Below are 13360 nucleotides of genomic sequence, written 5' to 3' on the forward strand. Positions count from 1 at the left end.
GTCTCTGCAAAAGCAGCAAGGGTGAAAAGGCTAGTGCAGAGGGCCGCATTAAGCCCTTGGGCCGCCAGTTGGCCATCCCTGCTCTAGTATATCATCAATGCTGTTTTTCAGCATTTACAAATATTTGTTTTACAATTGTTAAGAGCAGTTGTGCCCAACTACCTAGCACACAGGAGCCACAGATCAATATTGAAGGGCCACAAGCAATAGTGCCAAGGGCTGCATGTAGGCCTTGGACCACCAGTTTCCTGTCCCTGATTAAGAGAATAGAATGTTCTATATTTATCTGCTTAGAATATATTTTATTTCCTGTTTCTAGGTGATCATATTGATAATTATTTTTACCTATCTAAATGAAGGAGTCTGTAGAATGTGTTGCTAAACCTGTAAATATCACTTCTAAATAGTTTGTTTAACTTGACATTCAGAGACCAATTTTAAATACTGTATATTATTTCTTGATTTTTTTGTGTAAGTTTGCTTTATTATTATTATTATTATTTGTTCTATTTTTTTCTACACACATGCCATTTGCTTAGTCAAATTTAATAAAAGTCATTTTGATTGTAAGTTGTTTTTTTTAGGGGGAGGTTAATTAGGTGCATAATTACAGTCTTGTTACTAAGAGATGCAACATCTCTATATTGTACAATTATTGCTGCAATTATCTGATTATGTGAAAATAATTGAAACATATTTTCATCATTCATTATTTCTTTACCTGTGATTAAAGGGACATTCTAATACACAAATGGTCTGCTCTAATTTGAGTATATAATTTTAGCATTTCTGGCTTACAGGGACGTTAAAGTTAAAGGGACACTGAACCCAAATTTTTTCTTTCGTGATTCAGATAGAGCATGCAATTTTAAACAACTTTCTAATTTACTCCTATTATCAATTTTTCTTCGTTCTCTTGCTTTCTTTATTTGAAAAAGAAGGCATTTAAGCTATTTTTTTGGTTCAGGACTATGGAAAGCACGTGTTTATTGGTAGGTGAATTTACCAACCAATCAGCAAGAACTACACAGTGTGTTCACCAAAAATCGGCCGGCATCTAAACTTACATTCTTGCATTTCAAATAAAGATACCAAGAGAATGAAAATAATTTGTTAATAGGAGTAAATTAGAAAGCTGCTTAAAATTGCATGCTCTATCTGAATCACAGTAGAAAAAAATTGGGTTCAGTGTCCCTTTAAACTCTCATGGTTCAGATAGAGCATGCCATTTAGAGACTTTTCATTTTATTTCTGTTATATATTTTACTTTATTCTCTTGGTATCCTTTATCAAAAATGCACTACCGGGAGCTAGCTTGTGATTGGTGGCTTTACAAATCTGCTTTTTGTCAGAAGCTCACCACATGTGTTTTTGCAGGGGTTAAATACACAGATGCAAACTATAGTTTAATAATAAAATGCTCTAATAAAAATGTAAAAAGTAAATGTTCTTACAGTTTATAGTCCTTTCAACCCTAACAAAGAGTTAAACTGCAAGTATTAAAACTCCCAAGCAGGAAATCAGTAGGGAGGCAGGCAGGCACACTTGGCCACCAATCATAAGTGGTTTCCCACTGGGGAGCTGCAATGCGCATGGCTCACATGCTGGACTTTAGCTATGTATTTAACCATTGTGCAGGGTTAAACGCATAATAACGGGGGTTAGTACTGCAGAAATTACATGATTACAAGTTCCTACTAATTAGAACATTTTTATTATTTATTTAACACAAATAAGTAATAAGCAGAGTGTTTATAAAATGGTGACCCATTTTTGTTTTAACAACCCTAATATATTTTTTTATTGTTTTTATAGCGCTGGCCCCAAAGGAGATAACATATATGAATGGAGGTCAACTATACTAGGCCCGCCTGGATCTGTATATGAAGGCGGAGTTTTCTTCCTTGATATCGCATTTTCTCCAGATTACCCGTTCAAGCCACCAAAGGTCAGTACAGTAAACATTTAATGAATAATCTTATTGCAAGTCATCAAGCAGTGTAAATTATGTTTGTTTCTCCAACATAGGTGTGTCCGGTCCACGGCGTCATCCTTACTTGTGGGATATTCTCTTCCCCAACAGGAAATGGCAAAGAGCCCAGCAAAGCTGGTCACATGATCCCTCCTAGGCTCCGCCTTCCCCAGTCATTCTCTTTGCCGTTGTACAGGCAACATCTCCACGGAGATGGCTTAGAGTTTTTTGGTGTTTAAATGTAGTTTTTATTCTTCAATCAAGAGTTTGTTATTTTAAAATAGTGCTGGTATGTACTATTTACTCTGAAACAGAAAAGAGATGAAGATTTCTGTTTGTAAGAGGAAAATGATTTTAGCAACCGTTACTAAAATCGATGGCTGTTTCCACACAGGACTGTTGAGAGGAATTAACTTCAGTTGGGGGAAACAGTGAGCAGACTTTTGCTGCTTGAGGTATGACACATTTCTAACAAGACTTGGTAATGCTGGAAGCTGTCATTTTCCCTATGGGATCCGGTAAGCCATTTTTATTAAATAAGAATAAAGGGCTTCACAAGGGCTTTTAAGACTGGTAGACATTTTCTGGGCTAAAACGATTGATATATAAGCATTTTTAATACTTCATAGCTTTGAGGAGTTATTTTATTCTTGGGAATGTAAAAAAACCGGCAGGCACTGTATTGGACACCTTTTTCACTGGGGGCCTTCTCTAATCATAGGCAGAGCCTCATTTTCGCGCCTCTATTGCGCAGTTGTTTTTGGGAAGCAAGACATGCAGATGCATGTGTGAGGAGCTCAGATACATAGAAAAAGCTTACTGAAGGCGTCATTTGGTATCGTATTCCCCTTTGGGCTTGGTTGGGTCTCAGCAAAGCAGATACCAGGGACTGTATAGGGGTTAAATATAAAAACGGCTCCGGTTCCGTTATTTTAAGAGTTAAAGCTTTCAAATTTGGTGTGCAATACTTTTAAGGCTTTAAGACACTGTGGTGAAATTTTGGTGAATTTTGAACAATTCCTTCATACTTTTTCACATTTTCAGTAATAAAGTGTGTTCAGTTTAAAATTTAAAGTGACAGTAACGGTTTTATTTCTCCAACATAGGTGTGTCCGGTCCACGGCGTCATCCTTACTTGTGGGATATTCTCTTCCCCAACAGGAAATGGCAAAGAGCCCAGCAAAGCTGGTCACATGATCCCTCCTAGGCTCCGCCTACCCCAGTCATTCTCTTTGCCGTTGTACAGGCAACATCTCCACGGAGATGGCTTAGAGTTTTTTAGTGTTTAACTGTAGTTTTTCATTATTCAATCAAGAGTTTGTTATTTTCAAATAGTACTGGTACGTACTATTTACTCAGAAACAGAAAAGAGATGAAGAGTTCTGTTTGTATGAGGAAAATGATTTTAGCAACCGTAACTAAAATCCATGGCTGTTCCACACAGGACTGTTGAGAGCATTAACTTCAGTTGGGGGAACAGTTTGCAGTCCTTTGCTGCTTGAGGTATGACACATTCTAACAAGACGATGTAATGCTGGAAGCTGTCATTTTCCCTATGGGATCCGGTAAGCCATGTTTATTACGATTGTAAATAAGGGCTTCACAAGGGCTTATTTAGACTGTAGACATTTTTTGGGCTAAATCGATTGATATTAACACTTATTTAGCCTTGAGGAATCATTTATTCTGGGTATTTTGATATAATTATATCGGCAGGCACTGTTTTAGACACCTTATTCTTTAGGGGCTTTCCCAAAGCATAGGCAGAGTCTCATTTTCGCGCCGGTGTTGCGCACTTGTTTTTGAGAGGCATGGCATGCAGTCGCATGTGAGAGGAGCTCTGATACTGATAAAAGACTTCTGAAGGCATCATTTGGTATCGTATTCCCCTTGGGTTTGGTTGGGTCTCAGCAAAGCAGATACCAGGGACTGTAAAGGGGTTAAAGCTTAAAACGGCTCCGGTTCCGTTATTTTAAGGGTTAAAGCTTCCAAAATTGGTGTGCAATATTTTCAAGGCTTTGAGACACTGTGGTGAAAGTTTGGTGAATTTTGAACAATTCCTTCATGTTTTTTCGCAATTGCAGTAATAAAGTGTGTTCAGTTTAAAATTTAAAGTGACAGTAACGGTTTTACTTCAAAACGTTTTTTGTACTTTCTTATCAAGTTTATGCCTGTTTAACATGTCTGAACTACCAGATAGACTGTGTTCTGAATGTGGGGAAGCCAGAATTCCTATTCATTTAAATAAATGTGATTTATGTGATAATGACAATGATGCCCAAGATGATTCCTCAAGTGAGGGGAGTAAGCATGGTACTGCATCATTCCCTCCTTCGTCTACACGAGTCTTGCCCACTCAGGAGGCCCCTAGTACATCTAGCGCGCCAATACTCCTTACTATGCAACAATTAACGGCTGTAATGGATAATTCTGTCAAAAACATTTTAGCCAAAATGAACCCTTGTCAGCGTAAGCGTGGATGCTCTGTTTTAGTTACTGAAGAGCATGACGACGCTGATATTAATATCTCTGAAGGGCCCCTAACCCAATCTGAGGGAGCCAGGGAGGTTTTGTCTGAGGGAGAAATTACTGATTTAGGGAACATTTCTCAGCAGGCTGAATCCGATGTGATTACTTTTAAATTTAAATTGGAACATCTCCGCATTTTGCTTAAGGAGGTATTATCCACTCTGGATGATTGTGAAAATTTGGTCATCCCAGAGAAACTATGTAAAATGGACAAGTTCCTAGAGGTGCCGGGGCTCCCAGAAGCTTTTCCTATACCCAAGCGGGTGGCGGACATTGTTAATAAAGAATGGGAAAGGCCCGGTATTCCTTTCGTCCCTCCCCCCATATTTAAAAAATTGTTTCCTATGGTCGACCCCAGAAAGGACTTATGGCAGTCAGTCCCCAAGGTCGAGGGAGCGGTTTCTACTTTAAACAAACGCACTACTATTCCCATAGAGGATAGTTGTGCTTTCAAAGATCCTATGGATAAAAAATTAGAAGGTTTGCTTAAAAAGATGTTTGTTCAGCAGGGTTACCTTCTACAACCCATTTCATGCATTGTCCCTGTCACTACAGCCGCATATTTCTGGTTTGATGAGCTGATTAAGGTGCTCGATAGTGACTCTCCTCCTTATGAGGAGATTATGGACAGAGTCAATGCTCTCAAATTGGCTAATGCTTTCACTCTAGACGCCTCTTTGCAATTGGCTAAGTTAGCGGCTAAGAATTCTGGGTTTGCTATTGTGGCGCGCAGAGCGCTTTGGTTGAAATCTTGGTCGGCTGATGCGTCTTCCAAGAACAAGCTACTAAACATTCCTTTCAAGGGGAAAACGCTGTTTGGTCCTGACTTGAAAGAGATTATCTCTGATATCACTGGGGGTAAGGGCCATGCCCTTCCTCAGGATCGGCCTTTCAAGGCAAAAAATGGACCTAATTTTCGCCCCTTTCGTAAAAACGGACCAGCCCAAGGTGCTACGTCCTCTAAGCAAGAGGGGCAAGGCTGGAACAAGGGAAAGCAGGCAAAGAAACCTGCCACTGCTACCAAGACAGCATGAAATATCGGCCCCCGATCCGGGACCGGATCTGGTGGGGGGCAGACTCTCTCTCTTCGCTCACGCTTGGGCAAGAGATGTTCTGGATCCTTGGGCGCTAGAAATAGTCTCCCAGGGTTATCTTCTGGAATTCAAGGGACTTCCCCCAAGGGGAAGGTTCCACAGGTCTCAGTTGTCTTCAGACCACATAAAAAGACAGGCGTTCTTACATTGTGTAGAAGACCTGTTAAAAATGGGAGTGATTCATCCTGTTCCATTGAGAGAACAAGGGATGGGGTTCTACTCCAATCTGTTCATAGTTCCCAAAAAAGAGGGAACATTCAGACCAATCCTAGATCTCAAGATCTTAAACAAATTTCTCAAGGTCCCATCTTTCAAGATGGAAACCATTCGAACTATCCTTCCTTCCATCCAGGAAGGTCAATTCATGACCACGGTGGATTTAAAGGATGCGTATCTACATATTCCTATCCACAAGGAACATCATCGGTTCCTAAGGTTTGCATTCCTGGACAAACATTACCAGTTCGTGGCGCTTCCTTTCGGATTAGCCACTGCTCCAAGGATTTTCACAAAGGTACTAGGGTCCCTTCTAGCTGTGCTAAGACCAAGGGGCATTGCAGTAGTACCTTACCTGGACGACATTCTGATTCAAGCGTCGTCCCTCCCTCGAGCAAAGGCTCACACGGACATCGTCCTGGCCTTTCTCAGATCGCACGGCTGGAAAGTGAACGTGGAAAAGAGTTCTCTATCCCCGTCAACAAGGGTTCCCTTCTTGGGAACAATTATAGACTCCTCAGAAATGAGGATTTTTCTAACAGAGGCCAGAAAGACAAAGCTTCTGGACTCTTGTCGAATACTTCATTCCGTTCCTCTTCCTTCCGTAGCTCAGTGCATGGAAGTGATCGGGTTGATGGTAGCGGCAATGGACATAGTTCCTTTTGCGCGCATTCATCTAAGACCATTACAACTGTGCATGCTCAGTCAGTGGAATGGGGACTATACAGACTTGTCTCCAAAGATACAAGTAAATCAGAGGACCAGAGACTCACTCCGTTGGTGGCTGTCCCTGGACAACCTGTCACGAGGGATGACATTCCACAGACCAGAGTGGGTCATTGTCACGACCGACGCCAGTCTGATGGGCTGGGGCGCGGTCTGGGGATCCCTGAAAGCTCAGGGTCTTTGGTCTCGGGAAGAATCTCTTCTACCGATAAATATTCTGGAACTGAGAGCGATATTCAATGCTCTCAAGGCTTGGCCTCAGCTAGCGAGGACCAAGTTCATACGGTTTCAATCAGACAACATGACGACTGTTGCGTACGTCAACCATCAGGGGGGAACAAGGAGTTCCCTAGCGATGGAAGAAGTGACCAAGATTATTCTATGGGCGGAGTCTCACTCCTGCCACCTGTCTGCTATCCACATCCCGGGAGTGGAAAATTGGGAAGCGGATTTTCTGAGTCGTCAGACATTGCATCCGGGGGAGTGGGAACTCCATCCGGAAATCTTTGCCCAAGTCACTCAACTTTGGGGCATTCCAGACATGGATCTGATGGCCTCTCGTCAGAACTTCAAAGTTCCTTGCTACGGGTCCAGATCCAGGGATCCCAAGGCGGCTCTAGTGGATGCGCTAGTAGCACCTTGGACCTTCAAACTAGCTTATGTGTTCCCGCCGTTTCCTCTCATCCCCAGGCTGGTAGCCAGGATCAATCAGGAGAGGGCGTCGGTGATCTTGATAGCTCCTGCGTGGCCACGCAGGACTTGGTATGCAGATCTGGTGAATATGTCATCGGCTCCACCTTGGAAGCTACCTTTGAGACGAGACCTTCTTGTTCAGGGTCCGTTCGAACATCCGAATCTGGTTTCACTCCAGCTGACTGCTTGGAGATTGAACGCTTGATTTTATCGAAGCGAGGTTTCTCAGATTCTGTTATCGATACTCTTGTTCAGGCCAGAAAGCCTGTAACTAGAAAGATTTACCACAAAATTTGGAAGAAATATATCTGTTGGTGTGAATCTAAAGGATTCCCTTGGGATAAGGTTAAGATTCCTAGGATTCTATCCTTCCTTCAAGAAGGATTGGAAAAAGGATTATCGGCAAGTTCCCTGAAGGGACAGATTTCTGCCTTGTCGGTGTTACTTCACAAAAAACTGGCAGCTGTGCCAGATGTTCAAGCCTTTGTTCAGGCTCTGGTTAGAATCAAGCCTGTTTACAAACCTTTGACTCCTCCTTGGAGTCTTAATCTAGTTCTTTCAGTTCTTCAGGGGGTTCCGTTTGAACCCTTACATTCCGTTGATATTAAGTTATTATCTTGGAAAGTTTTGTTTTTAGTTGCAATTTCTTCTGCTAGAAGAGTTTCAGAATTATCTGCTCTGCAGTGTTCTCCTCCTTATCTGGTGTTCCATGCAGATAAGGTGGTTTTACGTACTAAACCTGGTTTTCTTCCAAAAGTTGTTTCTAACAAAAACATTAACCAGGAGATTATCGTACCTTCTCTGTGTCCGAAACCAGTTTCAAAGAAGGAACGCTTGTTGCACAATTTGGATGTTGTTCGCGCTCTAAAATTCTATTTAGATGCTACAAAGGATTTTAGACAAACATCTTCCTTGTTTGTTGTTTATTCAGGTAAAAGGAGAGGTCAAAAGGCAACTTCTACCTCTCTCTCTTTTTGGATTAAAAGCATCATCAGATTGGCTTACGAGACTGCCGGACGGCAGCCTCCCGAAAGAATCACGGCTCATTCCACTAGGGCTGTGGCTTCCACATGGGCCTTCAAGAACGAGGCTTCTGTTGATCAGATATGTAGGGCAGCGACTTGGTCTTCACTGCACACTTTTACCAAATTTTACAAGTTTGATACTTTTGCTTCTTCTGAGGCTATTTTTGGGAGAAAGGTTTTGCAAGCCGTGGTGCCTTCCATTTAGGTGACCTGATTTGCTCCCTCCCTTCATCCGTGTCCTAAAGCTTTGGTATTGGTTCCCACAAGTAAGGATGACGCCGTGGACCGGACACACCTATGTTGGAGAAAACAGAATTTATGTTTACCTGATAAATTTCTTTCTCCAACGGTGTGTCCGGTCCACGGCCCGCCCTGGTTTTTTAATCAGGTCTGATAATTTATTTTCTTTAACTACAGTCACCACGGTACCATATGGTTTCTCCTATGCTATTATTCCTCCTTAACGTCGGTCGAATGACTGGGGTAGGCGGAGCCTAGGAGGGATCATGTGACCAGCTTTGCTGGGCTCTTTGCCATTTCCTGTTGGGGAAGAGAATATCCCACAAGTAAGGATGACGCCGTGGACCGGACACACCGTTGGAGAAAGAAATTTATCAGGTAAACATAAATTCTGTTTTTAAAACGTTTTTTGTACTTTGTTATCAAGTTTATGCCTGTTTAACATGTCTGAACTATCAGATAGACTGTGTTCTGTATGTGGGGAAGCCAAGGTTCCTTCTCATTTAAATAGATGTGATTTATGTGACACAAAATTTAGAGAAAATGATGCCCAAGATGATTCCTCAAGTGAGGGGAGTAAGCATGGTACTGCATCATCCCCTCCTTCGTCTACGCCAGTCTTGCCCACACAGGAGGCCCCTAGTACATCTAGTGCGCCAATACTCCTTACTATGCAACAATTAACGGCTGTAATGGATAATTCTATCAAAAACATTTTAGCCAAAATGCCCACTTATCAGCGAAAGCGCGACTGCTCTGTTTTAGAAAATACTGAAGAGCATGAGGACGCTGATGATATTGGTTCTGAAGTGCCCCTACACCAGTCTGAGGGGGCCAGGGAGGTTTTGTCTGAGGGAGAAATTTCAGATTCAGGGAAAATTTCTCAACAAGCTGAACCTGATGTTATTACTTTTAAATTTAAATTAGAACATCTCCGCGCTCTGCTTAAGGAGGTGTTATCTACTCTGGATGATTGTGAGAATTTGGTCATTCCAGAGAAATTATGTAAGATGGACAAGTTCCTAGAGGTCCCGGGGCCCCCCGAAGCTTTTCCTATACCCAAGCGGGTGGCGGACATTGTAAACAAAGAATGGGAAAGGCCCGGCATACCTTTTGTCCCTCCCCCTATATTTAAGAAATTGTTTCCTATGGTCGACCCCAGAAAGGACTTATGGCAGACAGTCCCCAAGGTCGAGGGGGCGGTTTCTACTCTAAACAAACGCACTACTATCTCTATAGAAGATAGTTGTGCTTTCAAAGATCCTATGGATAAAAAATTAGAGGGTTTGCTTAAAAAGATGTTTGTTCAGCAAGGTTACCTTCTACAACCAATTTCATGCATTGTTCCTGTCACTACAGCAGCGTGTTTCTGGTTCGATGAACTAGAAAAGTCGCTCAATAAAGATTCTTCTTATGAGGAGATTATGGACAGAATTCATGCTCTCAAATTGGCTAACTCTTTTACTTTAGACGCCACTTTGCAATTGGCTAGATTAGCGGCGAAAAATTCTGGGTTTGCTATTGTGGCGTGCAGAGCGCTTTGGCTAAAATCTTGGTCAGCGGATGCGTCTTCCAAGAACAAATTGCTTAACATTCCTTTCAAGGGGAAAACGCTGTTTGGCCCTGACTTGAAAGAGATTATTTCTGATATCACTGGGGGTAAGGGCCACGCCCTTCCTCAGGATAGGTCTTTCAAGGCTAAAAATAAACCAAATTTTCGTCCCTTTCGCAGAAACGGACCAGCCCCAAGTGCTTCATCCTCCAAGCAAGAGGGTAATACTTCTCAAGCCAAGCCAGCCTGGAGGCCAATGCAAGGCTGGAACAAAGGTAAGCAGGCCAAGAAACCTGCCACTGCTACCAAGACAGCATGAGATGTTGGCCCCCGATCCGGGACCGGATCTGGTGGGGGGCAGACTTTCTCTCTTCGCTCAGGCTTGGGCAAGAGATGTTCTGGATCCTTGGGCGCTAGAAATAGTCTCCCAAGGTTATCTTCTGGAATTCAAGGGGCTTCCCCCAAGGGGGAGGTTCCACAGGTCTCAATTGTCTTCAGACCACATAAAAAGACAGGCATTCTTACATTGTGTAGAAGACCTGTTAAAAATGGGAGTGATTTATCCTGTTCCATTAGGAGAACAAGGGATGGGATTCTACTCCAATCTGTTCATAGTTCCCAAAAAAGAGGGAACATTCAGACCAATCTTATATCTCAAGATCCTAAACAAGTTTCTCAAGGTTCCATCGTTCAAAATGGAAACCATTCGGACAATTCTTCCTTCCATCCAGGAAGGTCAATTCATGACCACGGTGGATTTAAAGGATGCGTATCTACATATTCCTATCCACAAGGAACATCATCGGTTCCTAAGGTTCGCCTTTCTGGACAAGCATTACCAGTTTGTGGCACTTCCATTCGGATTAGCCACTGCTCCAAGAATTTTCACAAAGGTACTAGGGTCCCTTCTAGCGGTGCTACGACCAAGGGGCATTGCAGTAGTACCTTACTTGGACGACATACTGATTCAAGCGTCGTCCCTACCACAAGCAAAGGCTCATACGGACATTGTCCTGGCCTTTCTCAGATCTCACGGGTGGAAAGTGAACGTAGAAAAAAGTTCTCTATCTCCGTCAACAAGAGTTCCCTTCTTGGGAACAATAATAGACTCCTTAGAAATGAGGATTTTTCTGACAGAGGCCAGAAAATCAAAACTTCTAAGCTCTTGTCAAGTACTTCATTCTGTTCCTCTTCCTTCCATAGCGCAGTGCATGGTCGCGGCAATGGACATAGTTCCTTTTGCGCAAATTCATCTGAGACCATTACAACTGTGCATGCTCAGTCAGTGGAATGGGGATTATACAGACTTGTCTCCGACGATACAAGTAGATCAGAGGACCAGAGATTCACTCCGTTGGTGGCTGACCCTGGACAACCTGTCACAGGGGATGAGCTTCCGCAGACCAGAGTGGGTCATTGTCACGACCGACGCCAGTCTGGTGGGCTGGGGCGCGGTCTGGGAACTCCTGAAAGCTCAGGGTCTTTGGTCTCGGGAAGAATCTCTTCTCCCGATAAATATTCTGGAACTGAGAGCGATATTCAATGCTCTCAAGGCTTGGCCTCAGCTAGCAAAGGCCAAATTCATACAGTTTCAATCGGACAACATGACGACTGTTGCGTATATCAACCATCAAGGGGGAACAAGGAGTTCCCTGGCGATGGAAGAAGTGACCAAAATCATTCAATGGGCGGAGACTCACTCCTGCCACTTGTCTGCAATCCACATCCCAGGAGTGGAAAATTGGGAAGCGGATTTTCTGAGTCGTCAGACATTTCATCCGGGGGAGTGGGAACTCCATCCGGAAATCTTTGCCCAAATTACTCAATTGTGGGGCATTCCAGACATGGATCTGATGGCCTCTCGTCAGAACTTCAAGGTTCCTTGCTACGGGTCCAGATCCAGGGATCCCAAGGCGACTCTAGTAGATGCACTAGTAGCGCCCTGGACCTTCAACCTAGCTTATGTATTCCCACCGTTTCCTCTCATCCCCAGGCTGGTAGCCAGGATCAATCAGGAGAGGGCATCGGTGATCTTGATAGCTCCTGCGTGGCCACGCAGGACTTGGTATGCAGACCTGGTGAATATGTCATCGGCTCCACCATGGAAGCTACCTTTGAGACGGGACCTTCTTGTTCAAGGTCCGTTCGAACATCCGAATCTGGCCTCACTCCAACTGACTGCTTGGAGATTGAACGCTTGATTTTATCAAAGCGAGGGTTCTCAGATTCTGTCATTGATACTCTTGTTCAGGCCAGAAAGCCTGTAACTAGAAAAATCTACCATAAAATATGGAAAAAATATATCTGTTGGTGTGAATCTAAAGGATTTCCATGGAACAAGATAAAAATTCCTAAGATTCTATCCTTTCTTCAAGAAGGTTTGGAGAAAGGATTATCTGCAAGTTCTTTGAAGGGACAGATTTCTGCTTTATCTGTTTTACTTCACAAAAAGCTGGCGGCTGTGCCAGATGTTCAAGCTTTTGTTCAGGCTCTGGTTAGAATCAAGCCTGTTTACAAACCTTTGACTCCTCCTTGGAGTCTCAATTTAGTTCTTTCAGTTCTTCAGGGGGTTCCGTTTGAACCCTTACATTCCGTAGATATTAAGTTATTATCTTGGAAAGTTTTGTTTTTGGTTGCAATTTCTTCTGCTAGAAGAGTTTCAGAGTTATCTGCTCTGCAGTGTTCTCCTCCTTATCTGGTGTTCCATGCAGATAAGGTGGTTTTGCGTACTAAACCTGGTTTTCTTCCGAAAGTTGTTTCTAACAAAAACATTAACCAGGAGATAGTCGTGCCTTCTTTGTGTCCGAATCCAGTTTCAAAGAAGGAACGTTTGTTGCACAATTTGGATGTAGTTCGTGCTCTAAAATTCTATTTAGATGCTACAAAGGATTTCAGACAAACATCTTCCTTGTTTGTTGTTTATTCTGGTAAAAGGAGAGGTCAAAAAGCAACTTCTACCTCTCTCTCTTTTTGGCTTAAAAGCATCATCAGATTGGCTTACGAGACTGCCGGACGGCAGCCTCCTGAAAGAATCACAGCTCATTCCACTAGGGCCGTGGCTTCCACATGGGCCTTCAAGAACGAGGCTTCTGTTGATCAGATATGTAAGGCAGCGACTTGGTCTTCACTGCACACTTTTACTAAATTTTACAAATTTGATACTTTTGCTTCTTCTGAGGCTATTTTTGGGAGAAAGGTTTTGCAAGCCGTGGTGCCTTCCATCTAGGTGACCTGATTTGCTCCCTCCCATCATCCGTGTCCTAAAGCTTTGGTATTGGTTCCCACAAGTAAGGATGACGCCGTGGACCGGACA

At 43.0% G+C, this 13360-nt stretch overlaps 1 protein-coding gene across 2 annotated transcripts in view; it reads left to right on the forward strand.

Annotated features, from left to right (window-relative positions):
• Positions 1-13360, forward strand: part of LOC128660401 (ubiquitin-conjugating enzyme E2 E2) — a 746956-nt gene that overhangs the window by 633303 nt on the left and 100293 nt on the right. For both annotated transcript variants that reach the window (XM_053714227.1, XM_053714226.1), the window contains exon 4: positions 1816-1948. In XM_053714227.1, coding sequence (XP_053570202.1) covers positions 1816-1948 — 133 coding nt within the window. The remainder of the gene's footprint in view (positions 1-1815; positions 1949-13360) is intronic.

Source organism: Bombina bombina, chromosome 5, assembly GCF_027579735.1.
Source record: "Bombina bombina isolate aBomBom1 chromosome 5, aBomBom1.pri, whole genome shotgun sequence".
NCBI classification, from domain to species: domain Eukaryota; kingdom Metazoa; phylum Chordata; class Amphibia; order Anura; family Bombinatoridae; genus Bombina; species Bombina bombina.